The sequence below is a fragment of the Lipophrys pholis genome (genome assembly GCF_963383615.2).
Source record: "Lipophrys pholis genome assembly, chromosome: 11".
Classification (NCBI taxonomy): Eukaryota; Metazoa; Chordata; class Actinopteri; order Blenniiformes; family Blenniidae; genus Lipophrys; species Lipophrys pholis.
Window position 1 is genome coordinate 15,915,537 of NC_137631.1, and position 27,406 is coordinate 15,942,942.

The window sequence follows — 27,406 nt, forward strand, 5'->3', positions numbered from 1 at the left end:
TATTCACTTAGCCTTGCCTCACAAGAAATGTGTGACCCCTGACCTGGCAGCATATTGTATTCCCTAAACCCCTTGTCCACTGGTAAAGCATTGACCTATAAGGGACAGAAATAGGAAAGATGGACACACTAGTAATGGCTGGACACTTTATCAGTTTCTACCATAGGGGCTTACAGTGGAAATGACCCAGTACAGGTTTACCTCCCTCAAGCACAGGATCAGATCTGGCCAAAGAAAGGAAGATAATATCCTTAATAAAATTACCTTTAATATATCTAAGCTGCAGATTTGGTGTTGTACCTTTAGTGTTTGTCAATCAAAAGCACATTTTAAATTATTAATATTTTTTTTTTTTATGGCGTTAGATAATCGTGCCGTTTATTGCACTAATTCAAAATAACAGCAAAACCTTACTGTGTTGTGCCGATGTGAACAACATTTTAAAAACATTTGTTGTTCTTGCAATAGACTCATCAACCTTTACTTGCTAAAGTAGTTATGAAGTTGCAGTACATGAAATGAAAAGCCTGCAGATGTTGTAATTTAGCCAAGCAAGGATGTTGCGGAAGGCGACAGTAAACAAGAGGCCGCCAGCTTGTAAAATCACAACAAGGAAGCAGGTGACATTTTGATTGGTTGTTTTCTAATGACTGGATTAATATGTAGGATGTGTTCCGCTGGTTTGGAGCCTATCCCTTTCCTCCCACACATACACGGAGTCTAGCTTTTGTGTCCATGTGTTGTGGTGTTGTTGTGCGACTGCATAATAACACAACGAGTAGTGTAATGTTTAAGGGGCCTTGTCAAACATCTGGAGTTTAACAGCTCTGTCGCAGGCAATTAAAGAACATCATGTCACGTCTTTGATTTGTATGCATCCAGCACTCCACATCTGCTGGTAGAAAGCCTGCGTACAACTCGACACTATCACACTCCCATCCTGACAACTCCTAATGTGAACTATCTTTCAGGTTCACCGACCTGTTAGACTCATGTGGCAAAGTGGACCTGGCCCTGTTGTCTCCCTCAAAGAAGGACTACTGGTCCATGCTGGCTTACAACCGGGCCAAACTGTGTAATATCCTCTTCAGCAACGAGCTCCACCGCCGCCTTTCCCCTTATGGCGTCACCTCCAATGCACTGCATCCTGGGAACATGATGTACACCTCCATTCACCGGAGCTGGTGGCTGATGACCTTTCTCTTCACGTTGGCCAGACCTTTCACCAAGTCTATGGTAAGAGAGAAAATATGTCTGAAAAAGGGTCATTTTACTTCATAAGTGCACAAACCGCTGTCACAACCTCACAGATCACGCTTGTCTTCACCAGAAGGAATTTGTTGACATTTGATCATGTTTTAATTTCTTTTCCATGAGTGGAGCCACATAGAAAGTCTGAGATTTCTACACAATGTCACTGTCTTCTTCTTCTTTTTTCTTTGCACTCTGACGCTGTAACTGAGCCTATATATTTGTCTTGGCTCATTCCTGTGAGAGAGGACAGGAAAAGGATGGAGAGGGGTTGATCTGCAGCAGGCTTAGAGAGAGAGTCTGGGTTTCATAGATAGAGAGATATTCTGTGGTTTGTCTTCCTCTTCCTCCAGCCGCTGTTTATTTAACTCTGAGAGACTGTTCTCCTATCTCCTGACCACGCTAGTCCAGATCCACTGTACTGCGACTATTAGGTTACAGTAAATGCTTTGCCCAATGCGAGTCCTTACCCTTATACTGTCAAGTACCCCAAGCACAAAAATAATGACCTCTCCGTCAAATATGGTTTTAACATACATGCCGTCTCCATGAGGAGACCTTATTACCAGATATTTGAAATCCATATTTGAAGGTCTGAGTCTTATTAGCAGACTCACACAATCTTGGTTTGTGAAGATCTGTCGAAGAGGTAGCGGTAGAGTAAGATAAAGACATTGTGACCTCAGAGGAGACATGATGACAGAAGACCAGTTTCAAAGCTGTGGGAACCTGCTGACTTTCAATGTTTAATTCTGAAGTAACAGCTAAACTCGAGGGAGTGGAAACTACAAGATGATAGTAGCAGGAGTCGATGTGCCCCAGTGACCCCCTGCAAAGGTCTTCATCTAGCAAGGAAGTTGTAATCTTGTGGGGAAATATATTAATACTATGTCGATATACATTGAGTATTGTCTCTGCCACGAGACTTATGTAAGTGGGATGCATGGTTTTAGGCAGCGAGCCATCTAGCCGTCATTTTGACCGTCAATTTTCGGAAAAGACCGCCAAAAAAATAGTGGACGTGTTGCCCAAAGCCGTCTAAGATTTGTGTATAATGGCCATCAGTACTTGTCACCGTCTAAGTTTCCTTAAATTCATATTTTTTAGGCAAAATATAGCGAATTATCTTAGCTTGAGTACGCAACTCGCAGCTGACTTCCGGTTCGTATGACGCCCAGTAATGAGCAACGTGATTGATCAGTTGATACCATGTGGTATATACGTTTTGAAAGGCGGCCTCTGAATTGTTCTCAATTCTCTGACTCATCTTGGTGCGTTCAAATGCCGGGGCAGAGGGGAGAAATTTGGATGAATTTTCTTTCCAAAATGCTGAGGAATTTTATCTGCAGAATCCACACAGGTGGGATTAATTCTATGGACCTATGATCTATCCAATTTTTCATTTCCAAAATGTTGACACAAGTTTGGATAACTGCACATCATTCATGCTTTTCATTGAAAAATAAAATATTCTTTGCTGTGAAAATGCTGATTTTGATAAAAGAATTGACAATCATGCTTGTTACCTCACCAATTTATTAATATAACTGTGAGATTCTAAAGCCTTAGAACCTGCCTGTAAGTGGCCTGCAGATAACAAATAAGCATCTAATATTCAATTAAAAACTAATAAGAGAATAATAGAAACTATTTCAGGGTTCACAGTCTACAGGCGCACAGGTTAGGGGTGCAGATAGAAGCAATGTGTCAACTACAAGGGGAATAAACAAGTACAGGGAGGTTTGGAGTGAGGTGACTCAGGCACAGGTACAGGTACAAGTACAAGTACAGTTACAGTTACAGGTACAGGTACAGGTACAGGTACAGGTAAAAGTGAAAACCATCACAAATTAAAATAAGCCATTACCTTAAAATAAATTTTTTGGACTTTTTAACAAAGCAGGAAAGTATATTAGAAGCATCAGTAAAAATGTCAAGGAGAAAAGGAAATATATTAGGAAGCAAAATCTACATGTCACAATGTAGTATTTAGTAGTCCAGAATGCTTTAGAATGCACCATTTATGGTCTATCTCTATCTAGTTTGTTTTTTTTAACAGCGACCACCCCCCTTCCATAGGGAGCTCTGAGCTATTGTACATTTGAGTCCCAGCAGAGCATCCTGCTTTAGGATTTTTAGTGTCTTACATCTTAGTCTTACATCTATTTTCTCTGTCGTACAGTCGTGTGAGGCTGATGACCTAAACAGCCTTCAGCCACCAGGACCAAAACAAGAGATTTTGGTTGTACATGTGAGGAACTGTCATGTTATTCATTCTTCTATATAGTAAATTAGTCCAATGAAAGTTGTTAAGTTGTGGCTTCTTCCCAAAGTTTCTCATTTGTTTATTTGTTTTCTTTTATCAGCTCAGGAGTTGCAACCACTTTAGAATATGCACTTGGTTTGATAGATGAAATATCAAAAGGATGTGAGTGAGTGAGTGAGTGAGTGAGTGAGTCAGTCAGTTCAAGAGGTGTTAAAAAAGTCTAAAAGTTTGCAAAGCAGTGTATGTGTTGGGTTTACATGACTGAAACTGAAGCGCTGTTGCCACCATGTCAGTGTAGAGATGTTTGCCTTCATTTCGGTCAGCGGCATCTGGTTCCACCATACGATGAAATATTACTTACTGCTTAGGTAGGAAGGTAATAACCTCAGTAGTAGAGCTCCTGGTCTCAGATGTTGTGAGTGACTGAGGATGCGTCTTGATGTTAGTAAAGTACTGCAGGATTTATAAGTATGTGTGACAGAGTGTCCCTAGCATGTGTATGTACTTACGAGGTGATGTAAGGTGCCTGAGGTTAACGTCCTCACACGCTTTGGATATGAACGATAAAATCCAGCTCTGTGATTTATCTTGGTCTAGACTGCGTCCTGTGCTCTCTAAGACTTTTCAATGGATAGCAACATTCCACCCTTTAGGCTCCATAGCCTCCTAATATATGCTTTAGTTTGACTATTACATCTTTCCATTAGCAATTCTTCATACTTTATCAATTTAGTGTTTGCACTGAAGTGAAAATGTGATGTGTTGAAAGGCAGCGCGGTGGAGTTTTAGTGGAGCGTTGTTCTGATCCATCATGTCTGACAGATGCGAGGCCTCAGGCCGTCATTTGTCTCTCCGGCTTTTGACATAGTATGAGAGATGAGAGGATATGCTCCTCAGCACCTTTCACAAAATGCCAAGCTGAACATTTCCTCAGTTTGACTCTTTTTTCCTCATTCTCTGATTTTTCTACTCTTTTTTTTTTTTTTCTTCATTCTCTGATCTTTATTTTTATTTTTTTTTACTTTTTCAACACCATCTTGCATTTTTTGTTTTTAGGTTTGGCCTGCGTGAGTTCAAGCTCGGTTGTAAAACAAGCTTTTTAATCACATGACTTGGAAATGTACCCTAGACGCTGCTGTGTTTTTTGGAGTGTCTACGGGAGGCGTGCTGGTGTTTTGGATGCGAGCGTACAGACGCAATTAGCAGAGCGGTTCCTCCTCAGGAGTGGGGCAATGGTTTTCCTACATGTTGTTAATTAAACGTAGTGTAGATGTTAGTAAATATTAAAGGACAAAGGTAGAGCTAGTAATTAAATTCTGGCGCGCTGACACAGCGATTAGCTAAAACTCAAGTCTGATAAAGGCCACACACAGACACCCAGGCTTACGCACAGACACGCACAGAGATACACAGACACACCCTTAAGCTGAGCATTTGCTCTTATTTAAATCTGGTCTTGATAAGGCCCCTGAAAGTGTATCCTCTTTAAAATCCCACTCCTCACTCCTTCTGCCCCCACATTAAGGGCTTAATAAAACAGTGATATTATTTCAGTTATTGGTTGCAGGGATATGAAGATGGTATCGCTTTAATTGCTTGCGTACGCTTGCGGGATCCATGGAGATTGTTCTGGGATGCAAACATAAGCAGAATGTCGACTCCAAAAAACAATCACAAAGCCCCCATGTGTGTTCTTGCGCAAATAACCAGCCTCTCATTTAAAACACAGGTTTGATTTATAGGAGCACAGGTGAAGTGATATACAGTTTTGATATGTGAGGAGACACACATGGACACATGCATGAGTGCACAATATGGAAACGAATGAAACACCTGGTGCACCATGTGGTCCTAAATCTTTAATTTCATTGTTTTAGAAAAGGGAATGAAGTGTCTTGTCAGGACAGACACTCAGTAGTTGGCCATCCAATCATGTTGGCTCCGTTCTCCTTCACTAATCACATTTTGATCCTCTTCTTTCATCTCAGTTTTACTCTTCACTTTTATCTTTTGAAATTTTTTGGGGTATTTTGTTCATGTATATTTCTTTGTCTTCCTCTATTTTGAATTCTGTGTTGTGTGTTAACTTAAGAGAAAGAAACTTCTCTATGAGCAGTGAGCACAGCCCACTCCGCTATTGATGTACAGAGCTGATTCCTTTTTGCTGAGTTGAGAAAGACATCTATAAAGAGCCATGACATTTTAATCAGCCAAACTATCTCTCACTAACATCATGTTCCCCTCCCTGTGCCTTGATCTACTTATCAGAGATTGTGCAACCATGCCTGTAACTCCTGTTTCTTTAATTCAGCGTGTTTGGAGTGGGAGTTTTCCCTGTGTCCTTTGGTACAATTATCAGCGCTGAATGATCTGGCCTGCAGTGGTGTGTGTGTGTGTGTGCGTGTGCGTGTGTGTGTGTGTGTGCGCGCACACGAGAGCGAGAGAAACAACCTAAGACTGTGAAAAACAGGCGTTATCAGAGTTCTCCAGTTTAAGTTTGATTGACGCGGATCTCGGTCGATAAATCTGATCTGGTGTTGTGTATGTGGCATTTTGAGATCATGTATGTGTTGTACAAGGTGCTGGATGGTACATGTAATGAATATCAGCGACGGTTATTAGTTGGGCTTTAACCTTTGTGAAGTTGTCACCGTCCTGTCATGCTGGATTGCTGACCCTGTGACATTTTGTTGACTGACAGATTGCTCCCTCAAGATTGCGGTACCCTCAGGCTCTGAGCAGCTGGGCTCAGCCTATACACATCAAGTCTATACCTTAACTATAGGCACAGACAGTGCTGAGCTGAAAGGAGATCGTTGTGGGCAGTGGCTCGACTTCCCCATCATCCACTGTTATGGATGAAGCGAGGGGAGGGGTGTTGTGGGCACCGGCCTGAGAGGCTCTGCTGGTCCAATCAGACACTTTAGTTCCCCCAGGGGCCAGTTTCATCAGCGCTCTTGCCTGGTCCCATGCTTCTTAGCGTTTTAGCATGATTATTTTACCCAGGATCCTGCCTCGGGCACACGGCCACCTTTTTACATATGCACAGGCTGAACTTTTGACCAGGCACCACCAGACAAGGCCGCTTTCGTAAAGCTGTTGTTCACAGGCAGGAGACATGGGACTTCCAGTTACTCTTCAACTGAACCTTGCCTATGGTGACCAGGATCTCAGCACTGCATCTTTAGGGGTTAAACCTGGAGGCAGCTACTGTAAGAGAGACATCAGCATTACCATATAATAGATGTACAGTGAAATGGGTGGCTGGTGTTATGTGAACACAACACCCCCTTGTACTTTGGTGCCAGTTTCCCTCCTGCAGACAGACATAAGGTCAGGTGCTCTATCTCTTATCTGCTGTAGCTCACAGATGCGGCAGCTCTGGTGAACACCAAGGCAACCTATGTGTATGTGTGTATGTGTGTGTGCTGCTCAACCAAGTGGAAAGAAAGAAGAGCAGAGGTCCCAATCTTCCCCACCAGCCCCCCTTCTCCTCTGCAGGGTTAGATGAGCTGCCAGGCCGTTGTAATAGAGCCCTCTTGGATGATTAGGAGCTTCACAGGAGGGGGGTCAGCTCTAGCCTGACTGGAAACACCATTTCGGTTTCTCCTCAGTGGTGTCGAAAGAACATTACATATTAGACCGGCTGGTATGAAGTTCAGACACTCAAAGTGAGCTTCTGTGATGATTCACAGATTTCCTTCAGAGGCCATGTTGTAGATCATTTTTGAGTAACTAGATACAATCAGTGTGATAACCCTGCCAGACATTTCCTGCTGTGCTGCTGCACTACATGGAGGAGCCAGAGATACCGAGGGAGAGAGACATAGACAGGAGGAGAGAAAGATGTGTTGGTGTGGGGATGGATAGAAGCGTACAATCCCATTTGGCTGTATTGACATGTGTGTTCCTGCCCAATCCTGTTACTGGGATTATTGTCCACGGAGATACCATTTCATTAAAGAAAACACACACATTCTCAGACACACACACCTACACAAACACACACAGCGAACACACACAGTGGGTGAACATGGATGGCCCGAGGCCTGGTTATGCGGTCCATTGCACAGGGAAGCTGTGTAAATGGTTTATTGTGGATGAGTTGATGTGATGGAAAGCGTGTCTGGATCAATAAAGAACCAATCAAATGCTGACAGTCTGCTACTGTATGCAGTCAGTCATTCACCCCTCGTGCCTGCGTACGGTTATACAACATGAGTGTGAAGGAGGCATGAACAATATCCCTGTCAAAATAGAGGAAGTTATAAAACAGGGAAAGTCATTTCTCTGGAAATTAAAAAAAAAATAAATGTAATTTTCGCACGGCTGCTAAAACTTTTATCCATTATAAAACATTTTCATCCAGATTTTTACACAGAAAATATTGGTTGATGTCATTCCATGACAGACTCAGATTTATTTGGTAAGAAACATCACTTGAAACCTCCACCGCATCCTCTTTGCTTGTCTCGCTCCACACACCTCAGGGAGGTTATTAGGACAAGTCCCCAGTTGGGCTTGGCTCAGTATGGACTGAGTGAGTTGGAGCTGGGCTAAATTACCACAGAGCCACAGGTCAGAACCAGCCAGACCCTCACTGCCGAGGGACTCTCATTCTAATGGAAGGGATCAGACCAGGCCAAAGAGCCCGAAAGAGAGCTGGCGAGAGAGACATCCTCACTCATTTACCCTCTACTCTCCTTCACCCTCCATCTCCCTTACCTAGAGAGCTTCAGAGCTTCTCTCCCGTGACCCCCGGAGTGGAGGAAGATGTAACCTATCACCCCTTTCTCACCTGTCCACTAGTGCGGCTTTTGACACACACACACACACACACACACACACACACACACACACACACACACACACACACACACACACACACACACACACACACACTGCTCCCTCCCCTCTTTGTTGTGACACGGGGCTGATGGACTATTTTTCAAATTGATTTCAAAAATGTACATAAGCAGCCGATCCCCTAGCCCAGATTACCTATTGATTTTTAATATGAAAAGCTCATTATATAAGCAGGAACTGCAACACAAAAAGCTAGCCAACCTTTGCATAAATCCTTTAATTGAATTTCCAGAGCCCGTGGTTCTACATTTTTTAATTAAATCCATTTCTTTTTTTAAGGGTTGCTGTGTAATTTGCATGCTGTGAAGTGGGTGCTGTCCCAGATAAAGTGCCATTGATCCTTATTAAGGCTCACCTCTGGGCTCGCTGAAAACCAACCGCAGAAATTAAATGTGCTCATGGTGCATACACTTATTGCCCGCATGATAGGATTAGAGAGAGAGAGAGAGAGAGAGAGAGAGAGAGAGAGAGAGAGAGAGAGAGAGAGAGAGAAGGAGTGATAGGGTAAAAGGTGGGGGGCAAGTGGGGGGGGGGGGGGGGGGGTTATTATTAATAGTTGTTCATATTAATGTAATATTTCACCTGTCCTCCTGTGGGATGAGATTGTAAAGAGGCTGTTTATAAATACAGCTGGGATCGGGTATTATTTGGGTTTCTCCTCAAACATCCTCCCGTCTGGTCGGGTGGTCTGTCAGTGGTCGCTGTGATTTCAGGGGGGGTGGCATTTAAAGCTGTCACCACGGTGAAAAAAAATGTTTTGCAAGTTCATGTAATTTGGATATTGAGGCAGGTTTGCTGAAGACATGCACTGTGTTCACATGGAACGCACATTAAGTTACCCACTTATTTATATCATATATATTTAAATGAGGCGCTCTCGATAATATGAACACGTGTAAATGAAGCCAGTGGTCATATCTCACACGGATGCTGAGGAGGTCGAGATTATTAAGAGGTCGTGATCTAAGTGGGAGCTGTTAACTTCCTGTTTAGGGATTAAATGATACTTAATTTTCTCGTTCCTACCCTGCTTTACGTCAGGTCACATAAGTAGATTTGTATGAAGGTGTTGGTGTGTGTGACAGTGATGTTTATCTTGCGTTTGTTCTTGCCGGTAAAACAGGCCTCTACTTTCTTGTCTTTCTGTGTGCAGCTGTATGCAGACGGTGAAGTAAATCAATAAGGATTAACCTGTGACCTCAGCCACATACTTATAGCTCAGTCCTCGCTGCTCACACATCTCTCATCAGTTTCACTTAAACACTGAACCTCACTCAATAAGGCACCACACGCTAATTCATTTCAAAGATGGAGAGGCCCCTGTCACAGACCGCTCTTTTACCATAAACACACACACACACACACACACACACACACACACACACACACACACACACACACACACACACACACACACACACACACACACACACACACACACACACACACACACACACTGACAAATCAAACAATAAAAAAAAATACAATTATGAAAATCTAAGATTGCTCATTTAAGTCAGACACAAATTAAATGATTGTTGCATCAAGCATTGTGACATTTTTTTTTTTTTTTTTTGATATATCTGTCCCTGCACTTTCATTGAAAACACTGACATCAAATTGAGGATGAATAATTATTTTCATAATTTATTTTTAATTTTCCCATTATTTCACATGTTTTTGTCTTTTGGTATCTGAACTATGCAGTGCAGCAAACATAACAGTGACAATTGGTAAAACCAGCAAATGGCATTTTGCATTGAACTATTACAGAAATTATCAACTAAATAGTAAAATCTTTCATTTCTTTGCAAATTAATTTTTACTTCAATTATGTAATTTTTCTAAATTAAAAGTCCAAAATATCAATGTATGTAAAGAACGAATAAAAATTATTTAGAATTTTTTTTACTCATGTTTTTAATGCATTGTATATTCCACCTTAATACAGTGGAGCCCTTATTGCACTACAACCAGTGAAAAGAAATGACTTTTATTCTATTTCATTCAGGTGTTGGGATTCTTCAGTCAAGCCTTTCATTTCCTTCTGGCTGATTTGTGTTTCCTGATGACAAATATCAGATATGAAAGGTTTTAGTTAAAATTTTGGTTTTCGTTGGACAAACAAGAAGACTGCAAATCTTCGGCTTCAACCATCGACATTGGCTGACTGATTGGTGTGATGTCTCTCTCTCTCTTTTGTGTGTGTGTGTGTGTGTGTGTGTGTGTGTGTGTGTGTGTGTGTGTGTGTGTGTGTGTGTGTGTGTGTGTGTGTGTGTGTGTGTGTGTGTGTGTGTGTGTGTGTGTGTTGAGCTGTGCAGTGTCAGCAGTATGTGCAGCAAGTATTGACCCAGGCCTGTCCTCTGCTCTGACTGGCTCTTGTCCCTAACTTGTCATCTCTCTCTCCGTCTTTTTTCACACAGTAGATCTCTTCATGGGTGATCTCCTTTTGATCAGTGTTCTTCCATCAATTTTTTTTCTCCCAGAAATTGTAACATCAGTGAACAGTTTGGGAAGCTTTTTCTTGCTTGATCAAATTCTCTGGTGGTTTCGGTCAATATGTGTAACTTTATAGATAGTATTATTCTGGATTACACATGTGTCCTTAACACATCTTCATCTCAGGGAAGTTAGGCATGAGAGTGACCTCCAGTTTTCCTTGGTTCAGTTTTCTCCTGTGAACAGACTGATTTTACGTTCAACATTACAGAGCCTTTTTTCGCATTTTAAAACACTCCGTTATTCGTATGTTGTTCCCATTCCTTGTCGTCTCTGAGTGCATCTTCCTCTCAGCACACATTGCACTTGAACAGTAACTACTCACTGAGGTGGTGTGTAGCTGCTGGTCAGAAACAAAAGATGTTGGTTTCCCTCATTTCATTTCATAAACCAATCAATCAGACTAATACAGCTTGGTTCCTTTTCTGTCCTCCCCTAACCAACCAGCCGTACATATTTACGCATGCACGCTCGCACGCACATTCAAAGTGTGTCCTAAATGCCTGGCAGGTCGTTCCACTAGCGGGGACCCCCCTCCTGGGGTTAGACCACTCTATGTGGTATTGATTGCGTTGCTGTTGCATGTTGTGCTCAATCATGTGTTCCATGCGTCTAGTGTTGTCCTCTCCCACCTGGCCCATTAGATTAGGCTAATGCATTCAACCATTGATTAGTCATTACACTCAGACCTGATCAGCCAATCGCCTACCTGGTTTGACTCTACTTGACCTGTGAACCCCAACTCCTGTGTCACCTCGCTGGCTCCAACATGTTAAACACACACACACACACACACACACACACACACACACACACACACACACACACACACACACACACACACACACACACACCTCAAAGCTCCATCTGATATGAATCATGTCGAGTTATGGGAGGTATGGTTCAGCTGGGTTCACTACCTGTATGATATTCGATACTGATAGCATTTCGATGCATTTCCTAATCACATGCAACAGAGAGCTATAGATCGTATCATTGAGCATGAGACGGTTGTACCTTTTTTTCTTGAAAATTATTTTCCTTACTTGTTTACCCCGAAGTTAGATTTAAACAGCCACAGTTTGATTCGAGATTTGAGTTTGTTATTGTCACACTTTATGTCTGTGGATTAGCCAGATCAATTAGAGATAAGGCCTGAGTTTCTGAGGTATGGAAATGCCTTTGGTGAACACCAATCATGTTCAATACCAACCTAAATCGTGGCTCACATATTAGTACATTGATAAGCATCATCCAATATGATCCAACCACCTTCTCCACTGCTTTATCCAGATCAGGCAATTAGGACAACATGTAGCGTCTTTAAATAATTTGGACAACATTCATTTAACTCTGACAGAGTCACTATTTCGTCACACGAATGACTTTACTTCTGACATTGTAGGTGCAAGTTACTCCTTTTGTATTTTTAATTAATCTCATGAATTCTGTACTCCCACTGCCAATGTCATAGTATTTACATTTGACTTATTCTCATACTTTCTTCACCACTTTTTCCAGGCCATGCCTGGCTTTACAGACCTAAAGCTGTGGTGTGTGACGCTCCAATGTCAGGACTCTCTCCTTGACAGTTGTGCTTAAGAAATGATAAGTCCCCGTCTCTGTCCACTCCCTTCCTCCTTATTCTCTCTTTTTCTTCATTTTCTCCTCTCTACAGTATTGAGTCAGTCTGTGAGGAATAGCTGTTTCAGGAACAGTCCTATTGATGCGAGTGTGTGCTTGCATGTGTGTGTGTGTGTGCATGCACAATGTGAAGCACCCAGCTGAATGATTGGGAATAGATGTCCTTATTGGATATGAGCTGGCTACTCCGTGGCTCTGCATTAAATTTGTATTGAATAGGAAATTAATGAATGGATAATTTCATTGATGTTTCTGGTATTGAACATATAAACAAAATGTTCTTTTGAAGCATTGTGTGAGTGTTGCACCCCAGAGGAAGGGAGTGGTCCCACTTGTGCTTAAGAAAGTATAAGTCTATGTTAAGTCCATAGTGTATTGGAAAAGAGAGCGAATGGATCGATGGGAACTTGGTGCTTGAGACACACTTTAATGGTATTATTTTCTTTCAGATTTCTGTCCTCCCATATCCATCTCAACACAGCAGTGACAGATTTGATATGTATTACAGACATTGTCATGAAGAACGATTTGAATTTATTGAACAGTTTCAAAAAGAGATTTGTTCAGCTTTTATTAATAGACCCATACGGACCATGAGGGAGATGTAGTTATAGTTGAGTATTTGACAAAGGAACAGTTTTTTTTTTCCCTTCAGTTTTCTCCAACTTTTTTTCTTTTCTTTTTAAAAGCTCTGATGCTTTTTTGTGTTGGTTAAATCAATGCTGCACCGCTGCGGCTTGGAAGTCTTCAGAATCAAACATGTACAACTTTCTCGAAGTGGAGATAGACTGTTTCTTTCACTCTGAGACGGATGGGAGCAGATCAAAGAGATGACGGATGGCGAGTGGAGGAAACTTGTTTAATTAAAATGAAGCGATGAAGGGGGGATAGAGGGGTGTTCTTTGATGCGTGTTCTGGATGCACCGTATATGTTATGCAGTTATTACACACAATTTTGTTTAAGAGGCTCCAGCAGAGGGTGGGACAGTAGGAGGTGTTGCAGACGCAGGGAAGGAGAGTAGGAAGGGGTGAGCTTGATGAAGTTTCTGATTATCCAACCTCCTCTGGCACTGGGAAGAATTACTGAATGCCATTTGGGTCAGTGCTCTTTATGGAACTACATTTATGAAATACATCTCTCCCCCACTTTCTTTCACTCTTTTCGTCTCTCCCTCTTTGTAACTCTCCCTTCCTCCCTCCCTCTCCTCTAATTGGAGATGCAATAAAGGTGTGTGGGGTCAGTGGTTCTTCAAGGTGAGGCCGCATGTGTCTCACTCTCTCTAACGTTCTCCTCCAGACTCACATGCAACTGACGAAGTAGTGCCCGTTGCCCCAATCTTACATTTTCTGCCCCGCTCACAGAAACCACAGGCTGAAAACCGTCTTCTGGGCCTGGAATAACTTAACTTGTGCTGCACATCTCATCTGGGATAGCTTTCTTTCGTGTAATATATGGAGCTATCAGTCGGTAGTTGGATACTGACTGCCCTGCCCTCCTCTCTCAACTCTGCTCCGTGTCCTTGTGCCAGCCTGTTAAGCCAGAGGGCACGCTGTGGGTGAATCACAGACACAACTCTGCCAAGACACCCAGCGGGACAGGCCCTGCCAAGGGTGCCAAGGCCTCAGGAGAGAGGAGGAGAATTGTGTGGTTGGTGGGGTTGATTTGAAGTCTGATAATGCCTGTGAATGAACAAAATGAAGAAATAAACTGAATACCAGAGAAAAATCTGACGTAAAAAGGAATATTAGACCTGAAGGAAAAGAGAATGACCTTTATTGGTCAGCTCCTCTTGAATTGTGCTTTTTGTTTTTTTAAGCTCCCAAACAATTGGAGAGCCTGAAGTTCACTCTTAGATTGAGGCTCTTTGTATGAGCGCACTACCCCCACCAGTACCGGTTTCCGCCAGTAGGGGTCATTGTAGTTCAACTGACTGAGCGGAGAGTCCCGATCGGTCCGTGTTGAAGCTGCGGGACAGAGCCGCGGTCCATCTGCACTCCTAAATCTGTTGTCCCACACTATGGGATTAAAAATGACTGTTTAGTCAAATGCATTTTTTGTTTTTCATAAAGAATGACATAGCAGCATCAATTCAAGTGGAAAGAAAATTTCACTGAAGTATTGTTGGTGATATACTAAGTTCATTTTGTTTTCTGATGCAAAGCACTTGATTGTTGTTGATGATAAAATTCAAAATGTTGTGAAATAAGTCTGATGATAACTCCTAAAACAAAACACCAAGACTTTTTTTTTTCACCTGCCATTTGAGCCTAATTGATTTTGCATGAGATGGTAATTCATTGTCCAGGATGCAGCAGCCATGCAAAGTCTCTGCCTCCAGGTATTGTTTTAAACACCATTGTTAAGAAATAATTGGAGAGTCTTCTCTCTTTAAAAAGTGTCCTCTTTCACCGGGACTGCTCAGAAGAGGCCAACTCTCATTCCTTCTTCATGTGTAGCTATTGTGTGCATTTACTTAAAGCAGTCACACAACACACAGCTCTATCTGCAAGTATTCAGATTTTTTATTTTTTTTTGGGGGGGTGGGGGTGGTCCGGGGGTGAGGGGGTGGGGATTAAAACAATAAGAAATCCTATCTTGAGGGTTTTAAATTGTCATAAATGCAGGACTTCTTCAATTGGTGTTGCTTAACTCTGTTCTAATTTAAAACTCTCAGTCTCCTCCCTTAATCTGTGTATACAAATTAAGCATGCCATTACTGCCACTGACCTCCAGTAGATGAATATTAGATGAAGCAGCAGCCAATAAGTGAATACCTGAGTTCAGGACAGCAACGATTTTAATGACAGCAAGCAGCCATTAACAGTATATCTGAAAATAGACAGAGTATTTTCCATAGATCATTAATGACGGAAAATCTATCCTTCTTTCCCTTCCCCCTTTCCTCAATGTATGTCTCTTTTCTTCTCCTTATATTTTTTTCCATCTGTTCTTGATCATGTTTTTTGTTTGTGCTCGATATGTTTCAGCTTGAGTTTACTGCTGGTTCCTGCAGGAGGCAATGGCCTTACAGGGCTCTCTATTAAAATGCACCAGATATTTGAATAGAGCTAGCTAATGTCTGTTTAGTATATAATCCACGTCCCTCCTCCCATATTCCTTGTTATTCTAGTTTAGTGCTGTAATCAAGCAGGGCTTGCCAATAAAGTTTATTGTACGGAGCTAAGTGTCAATATCACACACACACCCAGGGCAGAGAGGTCCCTTTAATTAGAAAAGGAGAGCAAGGAAGCTGTGTGTGTGTGTGAGTGTGTGTGTGTGTGTGTCTTTGAATACCTATATCTGTGTTTGTGTGTTTGTGTTTATATGTATGTTTGGATTTCTGTGTTGATTTTAACCATCATGGACTGTAAATGCCACTCAGCATTAATCGGCAGTCCAATCTTTGTAAGAGTGACGATGTGTGTATGAATAAAAAATGGGACACTGGGGGGGAAAAAAAGCATAAATGTGACACCAACATCAAAAATTTAACTGCTTTTATGAAGAAATCAATTCTAGCTTTACATGGCTATTGAACGTAGATGTTTTGAATCTATGTTGACTCCGAACAAACAATAATCCCTGCGATATGAAGTATTGATTACCTACTCCCTCTCTGTGGGGCTTTATTAAAGGTACAATTGTAAAGGTCTTTATGATGATGGTACAAACTGATGGGAGAAAACTTTCCCAACTCTGGTATACCACCCCAGGTGAAAGCAACCACTTGCTTTTTACAGACGAGCCTCGTTCAAACATTTATCAACCTTTTTCTTTAGTCTGCTCCACAATATTATGAATAAAAAATGTCAATGATTCCAGCCTGTATTTAATCCAGAGTATTTTCTTTTTATTCTTTGAGTGGAAACCAGTTTTCATTTTTCTCCCCGGCTTGATTTCCTTCCCTCTACGCTCTTATATTCCTATTAGGCCACTTACCAAGACCCTGGTTAATATGTAGAATCATATTACTGATATGAATTCTTTGATAAAAGACAATTTGAGCAAAAGCAAAATTGAAAACACCTCCCACTCCTAAACACAGAGTCCCACAGTGGTGAGAGGAGGGCTCGTAGCTTCAATCAAATAGTAAAACACAAAACCATTTCCCATTACAATACAAAGAGATTAAAGACAGATTAAATGTACAGTATGGGTGCTGGGGCCTATGCCAACCACCGATAGCTGTGTAGTCTGACAGGAAGAGGAGAAGATGAGGAGATGATGAGACCCGAGGAAAAAAAAGAAGGAACAACAAGCAGAGGAGAAGGAGAGCAGAGGAGAAAAGAGGGGAGGAGAGGAAGAGGAAAGAAGGGAGGTGAGGGGTAAATGGGCGACGCAGTGAGTGAGAGCAGATGGAGGAGTAATTTGCGTGGGATGTGGTAGATGGGGGAAACATGGCTGTGTGTCAGTGCTGAGCGATGCCTCCCGTTCTGAAAGAAATCAATTTGGGGCGGGACGGGGACGCCGTGCATACAATAATTGAATATTACTGCTTACTATCTCCTTCACATGCAACTGCTCAGCTCTGCACTGTGAACTGTGTGGAGAAGTGAATTATACTGTGGAGTGGGAGATAGGGGTTAGGGCAAATGTATTGAAGAGGTTCAAGTACTGTACAGATAATAAGTTGATACTCTCAATAATCTCTTCAAGTCAGAACATGATTGAAAAGAGGCGCCGCATCGGTGTGACACTCTTATCTCTGCATCTATCGGACTGCTCACCCTCTCCTCTCTGTTGGTGTGTCTGGGCCGTCTGTCTGCGTTGCCTCCGACCTGATCAGATCCGTCAATTCCGTCTGGGCTGCGTGGCACGATCAATAATCACAACTGTTAATCAATCAGCTTTTAAATAAGCATCGATCCTCCCTACAAGGTTAGCCCCATTTATTGGTTTACATTACGCTAAGTAACACAATCAACTGGTCATAAGAGGGGCTATGTCTTTGGAAGATCAGAAGGAAAGTTGTGCAAGCATCTCTCAGTCAGCAAAAAAGTAGTCTGTCTGGATCAAAGTGCGCATTGAAGACACTGCAATTCATTTCAGAGTATAAACTCACAGTGCAAACTGTACAGCTATTTGCAATGGCAAGTTTTAGTGTATTATAATATTTTGGTTTGCATAATTTATTTTTCGACTTTATATTTACTGCCTCTTAAATTTTGTCTGGTGAAAAGCCCTGCAGAAAGTGTGCCCCCCCCCCCCCCCCCCCCCCCCCCCCACCTTTCAAGACTTGAAATTGTTCTGTATTTAGAAGAAAAAGAAATGAACAGAACATAAAATCCACCTGTGGTAAAAGTTTTCTATTACCACCGCTCACAATTAGTCCCAAATTGATTAAATCTAAGTTAATTTAATCTTTAATTTGTGGCTTATTTCCACGCGGTTCCTCTGTACAAACGCTCATTAATTCTTTGAAATGATATCAGACTGCTCTGTTACTATATCATTTAATCATCTCCGAACATAATCATCATCCATATATCATAACGGATGATCAGGAAACATTTAATTAGGATAATTACTTATTAATCCACCAAAGGAGATTTTTTTTTGGAAGGTGCCTCGCAGATTGTTTGCACAGTTTGTGTGTCGATGGGTGTGTGTGTGTGTGTGTGTGTGTGTGTGTGTGTGTGTGTGTGTGTGTGTGTGGGTGTGCTAGGTTTTCTCTCAGTGTGTATTTGTGTGTTCATATGCACGCAGCCTGGTCTGAGTAATATTCGTCACTGTCTGATTTACTGTAGTGAGGTTGCTGTAGTAGGCCGGGATCCACTGCATTTATCTCCATTTCTTAATGGTATTTCAACAGCTCCTACACCATTGGCTGTTTCTCATTTTAATGACTGGAGAAATGACTATGTGTCTGTGTGTGTGCTTGTGTGTGTGCGTGCGTGTGCATGTGCGTGTGCTTGTGCTTGTGCATGTGTGCAGCATGCAGCATGCAGAGATAGAGCTGAGCTACCTGGGCGGCTGTTTGTAAAGACAAAAAGAACATCAACAATATTTTTTTGGTTTACTTGAGTGGGAGTTCTGATTGATGCGGTAGTGACTGGTGGCTATTGAAGTGACTACTGTTACACTGGTTGATGTGATTGAAATTGGGTTTCACTTCTACCCTCCTCACACAGATGACTCCCTCCTCCTCCTCCTCCTCCTCCTCCTCCTCCTCCTCCTCCTCAAACACAAAGATGGTAACTACAAGATCTGACAATTACAAGAGGGCCTTTTAATCAATCTGGATGCAGCTCGGAGGGCCAAGTGATGGCAGGGGAGGAAGAAAAGAAGAGATTACTCCTTCTCAATCTCTATTGCCTGTTTTCTCTCTGTCTCTTCTGTCTCTCTTTTGCTTTTTAACATGGTCTATCCCATGTGATTTCAACCACAAATTGTTTAAACAAACCCTCTCTTCACTTCCCTGTCTTTCTTCTCCAGTTTTTTTTCCCCCTCCCTCCTAGCTCTTCATGTTTGACTATTAGCTGACATGCTCACAGGGAGCATCGCTCATCTCCCCAATTTCTCCTCCTCTTGCCTTGCGCCCACCCCTCTCCTCCTCCTTCTCACTTCTTTCTCCTGCTCCATGTGTAACTATTAGCAGACATGCTCTCAGGGAGTCTGATGAATATTTTAGCAGCCACGGGGAGGGGCTCCAATCCTCTTCTTCAGCTTCCAACACAACTAATGGACCAGAGTCAGTGATTTCCTCTTCACAACTTTACATTGAACTGTAGTAGACTGTGTACACTGTGACATCAGACTCTGCTTTGTTTGGTTTGTACATGCTGGAATAGGCCCAGAGTACTGATACACTTGCAGAGGATATTAGGACTGCAGAGCGAGCCTGTGTGATAAAGGTAGTCACTTTTTAGCACTTCTAATGTCAAAGACTGATTAGACTAATTGTACAGGGATATCATTATGAAAGGTCATCATGTAATTCTTGTCCCAGTGAGTTTATTCTGGAGTACATCCAGTTTTTAGGTCTTTGGTTGAATTGTGAAGGAAGACTTCACTTTTTGCTGTGTAAGAATTAGTCAATGGTCTGTGTTGAAACAAATCCTATGCTTCTTCCCCTTCGTCTTCGTTTTAATGAATGCAGTTTCAGTTTTGTTTTGATATTGTACAGTTTATAATTTACTCTCATTGAGTTCTAGTTCCTTTGTAATTTTGACTGAAGTCAATATATGTCCTTCTCAAGGTTATTGAGAGGTACGCCAAAAATGATGTGACTGATCACCTCTTGCTGGATCTGATGAATCCAGTTGAGGTGAAAAAGTCAGCTGAGTCCACCTGAGATCAATGTAATCCGAATATATTCTGGTGTAAAACTGTCAGACAAACTAGAAATGTGAAGACATGACCTTGAGCTGTGGACCTCCCTGACTTTCCCGCTTTTAGCCTTAGAAAATATGCAGAGAAACAAAACAGAGTGTGCCAACTAAAGATTTTTACTTGCTTTTCTTGTTTCTTCAGTATCTTTTTGCCTTTCACACCTTCCATGTCCTGTGTCTCTGTGAGGTTTGGTACACACTGTATATGTGAGAGCTTTCAGTGTGTGTGTGTGTGTGCGCGCACACACTAATCTTTAGATGAGGGGCTGGTGGTTAAATCATGATGCATAGTCCAGGGCTGCTCTGGCCACTGTCATTAATCAGTACAGGGGCGGGGGACGTATCTGCTTTTTATCCATCTCTTAAATCAGTCACTGCAGCTATCGGCAGCCCTCCCTTCTCTCCCCCCACCTCCCCTCCATCCCCTCCCTGTCCCCCAGACCCCCTCCCCCCACGGGCCGCTGATTGAAGTGGCATTGTTTGGGAGACAAGCGGCGCTCAATCAATAGGCAGTCTCACTAAATTACCGTTTGCATGAAAAATGAAGGGCCGCCCAACCTGACTCCATTCAAGTGTGTGTTTGTGCGAGTGTGTGTGTGTGTGTGTGTGTGTGCGTGCGCGCGCGCGTGTGAGTCTGAGTGTTTGTGTGTGTTTGAGAGAGTAGATTGGTGCGGCAGATAGAAATGTGTGCATGGGACACACTGTAGGGAAGTGAACAGTGTGTGTGTTTGTCAGGGGACAGAAAAGACAAAGTGGGCAGGTAATAGAAGCAGGATGTGTCTCTTTCTGCTACAGCATAAAATCTTTGGAAGACCACCTACAGCTGCATAGGGACGAAGTGGAAACAGGAGCCCTGGGTTTCCTGGTCATGTATTGATCACAGCTTGTTAGGACTTCTTGCTGTGGGCCTACACCGTGAACCTCACCCTTCACCTTTCAACTTTATCTTTCACCCTCACCCCTGAATGACCTCCTGTACTTCTTATTTTGCTTACTTGTAATTTCTCCATTGCTCTGCTGGAGGAGAATTGTGTTGGGTTTTTAATTTCTGTGTGTGAGCTTCAACACATGTAGGGATCCAGTGTTGGAAAAAGGAGACTGTGCTGAGTGTTTGTGTTAGTTTGGATGACCAAGGTAGGCTGGAGTAAGGTCCCAGCCTCTCTGCCTGTTTTTGCTCCGCCCTGACCTCTGGCTATTAATCATCTCTAGATCTGTGTTTACCCTCAGTTCAGCTCTCCAGCACACAGGCACCTAGAGGGGCAATTAGAGAGGAACCACCGCCCCAGCACAGAGGATTGCCCCCCCCCCCCCCTTTTGGTCACACACAAACACACACACACACACACTCACCCAGCAAGCTTCTGAGAAGCAGGACTGAGCCTCACCCAGCACACCAGCTATAATGCTTTTATTTACTTTAAAAGCATGCTGCTGTTAATACAAGTGGCACATCACAAAGCTGCCATTATATTTCTATGGGAGAGAGTTTGCACATCTTTTTGTTCAAGTGTGTGCGTGTGTGTGTGCGTGTGTGTGTGTGTGTGTGTGTGTGTGTGTGTGTGTGTGTGTGTGTGTGTGTGTGTGTGTGTGTGTGTGTGTGTGTGTGTGTGTGTGTGTGTGTGTGTGTGTGTGTGTGTGTGTGTGTACATGTGCGCACATATCTCCCGCCCCCACAGGGCATACCAAACATGCATTAGTATAAGTTGCGCAGGCTGAGTCTCATCCAGTGTACATATGGTAATGGATGGTGTGTGTGGAACATGTCAGCCACCTCATCATGTAAAAGCCTCCGTGTACAGGAGGGAGCATAGAGGGCTGGCAGGTAGGCATTAGGCAATATAATGGCCTCTATTTTTACACTGTGGAACACAGTTGAAGAGGCGACGCTTATGAAGCTTTCAAAAAAGCAGACACGCAAGTGGGGGGGTGTTATAAGTGGGTAAGTGAGAGAATAAAGCTGCTTTTCAAATCATCTGACTGTTGGACCCGTTTGTCTGTGCTGTGCGTCTGTGAACAAGTGCATGTGCGAATGTGCATTTTTGTGTATGTGTACCTATTTTTTTGTTTCTGTTTTTGTCGCTAATAAAGCTCAGAAAGAGCAGTCTATTGCTGATGTGTAATCCATGTTGTTTTATTGGTCCGATTGATCAGAGGAGTGGAAAGAGAAACTTCTTAATGATCTATTCTCAACATTTGAATTGTGGGGCTTCTACTAGAAATACTCCCTCATGAATTGTAAGAAAAATCACCTTGTAAGCTTGTGCTTGTGACTCAGTGGGCCAGGCCTTTTGTGGGATGCAAAGTGGCATTAAGCAGTACCCAACAGACAGCAAATTTCTATGCTACTTCAAGATGGCCATTTTCTCCAAAACTTTTTGAAAAGTCAGAGTTACTTGCACTTAACTGCATCTCAGTTGGCATGCTGGCCTAATAGTGAGGCGTTTCCATTCACAATGGTGGCACAAAAAAATTCCTGTCTTATTTACAAACTATTCCTCATAATTTCTTGAATACCTGCAGTGGCACCTATTTTAGGACTTGTCTTAAGGTTGAAGTATTTCTGTCTCTTAAAGGAAGGAAATGTTTAGTGATGAAGAAGACACAAGTACGAAATCCTTGGCCCTTGCATTGCTCTCTGTTGGCAGGTTCTCTGCTGTTTGAATCACAAAAGTGGCCTTGGACACATGCTGATGCACCATGACCTTAAAACCATGTCGTTTAGATCATTAAAACCAGATCACCGCCCATTGCTGACTTCTTCCATCGCCAACTAAATGTTTACTTGAATTACTACTTTTATTTTTATCACATTCTCACTTACCTGCATAACTTCACCCATGTCTGCTGTTGGAGGGAGTGTCCCAGGGTCTTGTACTGAGTGGATGTAGGCCTGTCCTGGGCCCAGGGAGGTACTTAATCTCTGTGTGTATGACATGTGTGAGCTCAGGGTATTGTACTGTATGTTTCCCTCTCACTCAGCTGTACTTAATGTAGCCCATAAAGGCTACACAACAATAAGCTACGCCTGGCACTCAGGCCACCATTCCGCACTACACTAGCCCGCTGAGCAGGATAAATGACTCCTATAAACCTGTCACACACACACACACACACACACACACACACACACACACACACACACACACACACACACACACACACACACACACACACACACACACACACACACACACACACACACACACACACACACACACACACACACACACACACACAGGGGCGTGCACAGACTATAGAAACCCATCTCACTGGCTTCTCACTGTGGATCTGTGAAGTTTGTTTCACTCTGTGCAGTGGTGTGGTAATAACCAGAGCAGCGCTCATAAAAAAAAAAAAAAAAAAATCTGTGGTGAGAAATATGGCTGAAAAAAATCTCTTGTTATCTGGAATCCTTACACTCAAAACATATTAATGGCGTTATATCATTCATTTGATGGTTTCATTATGCATTTATGCATCAGTCAGAATTGATGCAATCCTGTTCTATTTCTTCACCCTGGCCGAGTGTTTAATCAGTGGCTGCAGACAGATCCAACTTTGCTGATGTCTTGGACCTCCCTCTACATCTCACCCAAGAAGACTGATCTACATTAAAAAGGGATAAAATAGCCCTTGCATGTGATGGCTAGCCATGGTGTTCATAAATGAATGCCATTTAAAATCCATAAAACTGTTATTCTGCATAATACCTTATGAATATATGTGTGCAAGAGAAGTAGTTAAGCTTTGGTGGGTGTTGTGTGGCCTACGATAGATGGCCCTGGAAAATGTTCAGGTGTGTGCGCTTTTCTTTTGTGAGCAACTTTGCCTAACTTGCCCCGTGCCTGAGATTACATACAAACATCATGAGTGTCTGAGATTGAGAGTTTTTTTTTTTTTTTTTTGAATAACAAACCATCCCGACCGAGAGCATTGTAGTGGGAGCATTGAAGGAGCTATTAGTCTATTTATGGATCCAGCGTGGTGTTTATCAGTCACACACTGGCTGTGACACAGACAGCATCATCTGGCCCCTCATGTTGGTTTTAATGATTTTTCTGTTAAAGATGTCAGTGTCATGTTGCTTTTGTTATTTTCACAGTTGTCCTAGCAACCGCAGATGAAAATGGTGCACACCGGTTTAGTGGCACCCAACTTGATTTTGATAAAAATGTAAATGTGATGTAAATCCTAATATTTATTCTTTCACTTAAAAAGAGGAAAATGAAAAAGCCTAAACACATTATCTCTGTATTTTTTATGTCTTGCCTATTTTGGCACCAACCGTGGTATTCATAAATAAACCACATAGATAATAGTCGTCGACGAGAAATCCATTTTCATTCTTGATATTTATTCAAGCAGTTCTCTCCTGTGTTTATACAATCCAGAGTATTAAAAGATTGATTCAATTTTATGTTTTGGAATAAAATGCAAACAAAAACAGGTGCTTGTGTCTTTTTCCCCCCCGTTCCAAGCTGAGGAGGTATTGTGGTTTATGTAAACCATAGAGCTCTGAGCTCTATTCTGGGCCTGGAGCTTCCCAGAAAGACAGAAAGAGGAGGCAGAGATGGTGAAGGTAGACTGCTGTGATTTACAGCAGGAATACTGTGTGGGTGAGAGCAAAAGGCTTAAAGATGTTGTCTGTCTGCAGCTCGGTACAGCTTCCATAATATGACCTGATTTTAGTTACTATAATGGGTTTGTGCACCAACCTACTCTGCAGCCTATAAGATAGACTGTAGCAGACAAGATCTGAATACTTGCTTTACATTTCAATTAGAAACTTCCATCCATCCATCCATCCATCCATCCATCCATCCATCCATCCATCCATCCATCCATCCATCCATCCATGATGTTGCCACTGAACCTTTGCAGTAACTGCATTTTGTCATAATAATCTCCAAAGTCAGAATATGGCAAAATTATTATTATTATCATTTTATTCTTTCATCTCAAGTTCTGGGGTTTTATTGAACCTTTAGAAGGTTTTGGTTCACAATCAGATTTGTCTTTTTTTGGGCATAATTTTGTGTCTTGACAGGATATATAATTTAATGATGAATTGTGTTTCCACAAGCTTAGTAAAAGCAATCATGATACAATATTGAAAGGTTCTAATAAACCAATCTCCTTCACAGGATTGTATAAAAATGACTTGTCAGAGTGGGTATGTCTCACCTGCTCATCAGAGTTAACATTTATGCTGCAATGAAAATGTACCAATTCCAGGTTTTTCAAAAAGTCTTGTAAGCTTTAAAGAAAATGCAGGTTATTTAGATTTTGTGTCAAGCACCACCTCTGGGTGCAAATTATATTGTAGTTTGCCTGGGTTTGATTTGATAATTTTCTCATTTAGTTAACAAAATAATATAATTAATTAGCATATATTTGTTTGTTTGGTCAGCCACCAACTTAACTGGAACCATTATATATCTTTATATTGAGGACTTTCATACAGAGACAGTCATTACTGAGTACTAATTAAGGGCATATTCTCTGTGTCCTGTGTGGCTTGATGCTGGGATGTTGGGACAGCCACGAGGGCGTCCTTACTGAGCGGAGGGGGAAGGGAGCTATGGAAGGTGGGTTGATTTTTACATTGGTGTGGATATACGAGGGGGGATTGGTAGCCAGACAAGGGAGCAGTCAAAGCATCCTTCATGTAATTTAAATGCAATTATGCATTCCCCCACCCTGTTCCTTCATGGCTTGCAGTGCGAGGGTGAATAACAGGGGCGTATCTTCATCTTGTCCTGCCAGGGAACTAGTGTTTCTGTCTGAGAGCCTGGCTCCTGTCTTGGATCCAGTCACCTGCTCCTCTTATTATTGGACATTATTCCACTGGCAGAGCAGAAAGGAAGAGAGGAGGGGAACTTTAATAGCACACCTGAATGGAGGGTGTCATATAATCAATGCATACAGGCCTGCATTACAGGCTGTCAGTGAGACTCCATCACACACCAGCAGAGAGGAGGAGGGAGAATGGGATATTAACTCTTGTGAAAGGAGGGATGGGTATCAGTGGCCTGAAATTAAATGGCTTGCACTAAAGGAGATGAGGCCAGAAGTGAGGCACACATTTGAGCTGGAGTTTAACGTACGTGTTTTGCACAATATTTGCCTCTTTGCTTCACTTCTGCAGCCTCTGATTTGCAAATTGTCTCTCTTTCTGTTACCTCTCACTTGCATGCCACATGCCCTTCAGTGATGATATGATCAGAACCACCAGTTTTCACTGTTTCTATACATTGAGTTAGAACTTCCTCAAACAGAACTTCCTTCAAGAAGTTTTCTGTTTTTATGCCTGTGTGTGTATTCAACTGCTGTCGTCAGCAGACTGTAATCCCTCTGAGCCTTCCCCGTGTGTGTGTTAGTCCATTTTTTTCTGGTTTGGAAAATGCTGGACTGCATGTTTATGTGTGTCTGTGTGTGTGAGATGTTCAGCGGAATGTCCTTTGATACAGAGAGAGTTATAGAAATGCAATTTCCTCCCTTTCTGTGTATGCCTGTATTCATGTTGGGTTTATTAGAATATGAAAGTGTTGCGCCGCAGTGCCAGGGTTAGCCTCTTCCTCTGGCCGCTCTTGCTCTTCCTCACTTTCCTCGTTCACTGGCCTCCGCGGTCTCTCTGGCTGACTCATGCATTAGTGATGAGGGGCTGTAGAGACGAGGGAGACCAACACCGGGGGAGTCCAACAGCTTACACTAGGAAGCTTGCCATTATAAACAGGATCAACACGCCTCGCATATCAGACACTTTCAAGTCTGTGTGTGTGTGTGTGTGTGTGTGTGTGTGTGTGTGTGTGTGTGTGTGTGTGTGTGTGTGTGTGTGTGTGTGTGTGTGTGTGTGTGTGTGTGTGTGTGTGTGTGTGTGTGTGTGTGTGTGTGTGTGTGTGTGTGTCTGTGTGTGTGTGTGTGTCAATGTGAGGGGTAGGTTATAGGAAATTAACCTATTTTTTTTTTTAAAGTTTTTCAAATTGTGATTACTTTCTGTTTCTTAACTTAAAGGTTTTCTTAATGTTGAAAGATGATACTTAGAGATAAACACATTACCACAGACTATATTATATGAATTGATTTTTGGATCGTAGTGTGCCAAAGTCAAACTGAAGAAGTAACAAGTTACTTTGTGTTGCCAGAAGAGGCTCCTCTGTTAAAACTACTTCCCTCTCTGTCTGTCTCTTTTACTCATTCACATTCCGGAACGTTTTTTGTGCCTCTTGTTCATTGAGCTGCTTGATAGTGATAGAGAGTTGAGCTCCTGTTCCAGGTAGCTGCTCGGGACAGAGGGTTTTCTTGTTCAGGGTCTTCCCCGTGGAAAGGACGGGAGAGAGAAAGCACAAAAAAGCTGGTCACCCCTGGGGCCGTGGCTCTGTTTTCCCGTCAGCAAGCTGGGATGAGGTCAACACTGGGGTGATCTGCACGGTGACACAGCCCGGATCTATAAGAGCAAAAACCGCCTCTTCTCTTTTATTACATCGGGAACTTTGCCATTTTGTCTTTTCAGTTTATGACATTTATAGTGATTGACTGGATCTGGAT

General features: G+C 42.4%; 1 protein-coding gene across 4 annotated transcripts in view; it reads left to right on the forward strand.

Moving 5' to 3' along the window:
* Window positions 1-27,406, forward strand: part of wwox (WW domain containing oxidoreductase) — a 132,205-nt gene that overhangs the window by 46,585 nt on the left and 58,214 nt on the right. For all 4 annotated transcript variants that reach the window (XM_080475509.1, XM_080475511.1, XM_080475508.1 and 1 more), the window contains one exon: window positions 972-1,236. In XM_080475509.1, the coding sequence (XP_080331635.1) occupies window positions 972-1,236 (265 nt within the window). The remainder of the gene's footprint in view (window positions 1-971; window positions 1,237-27,406) is intronic.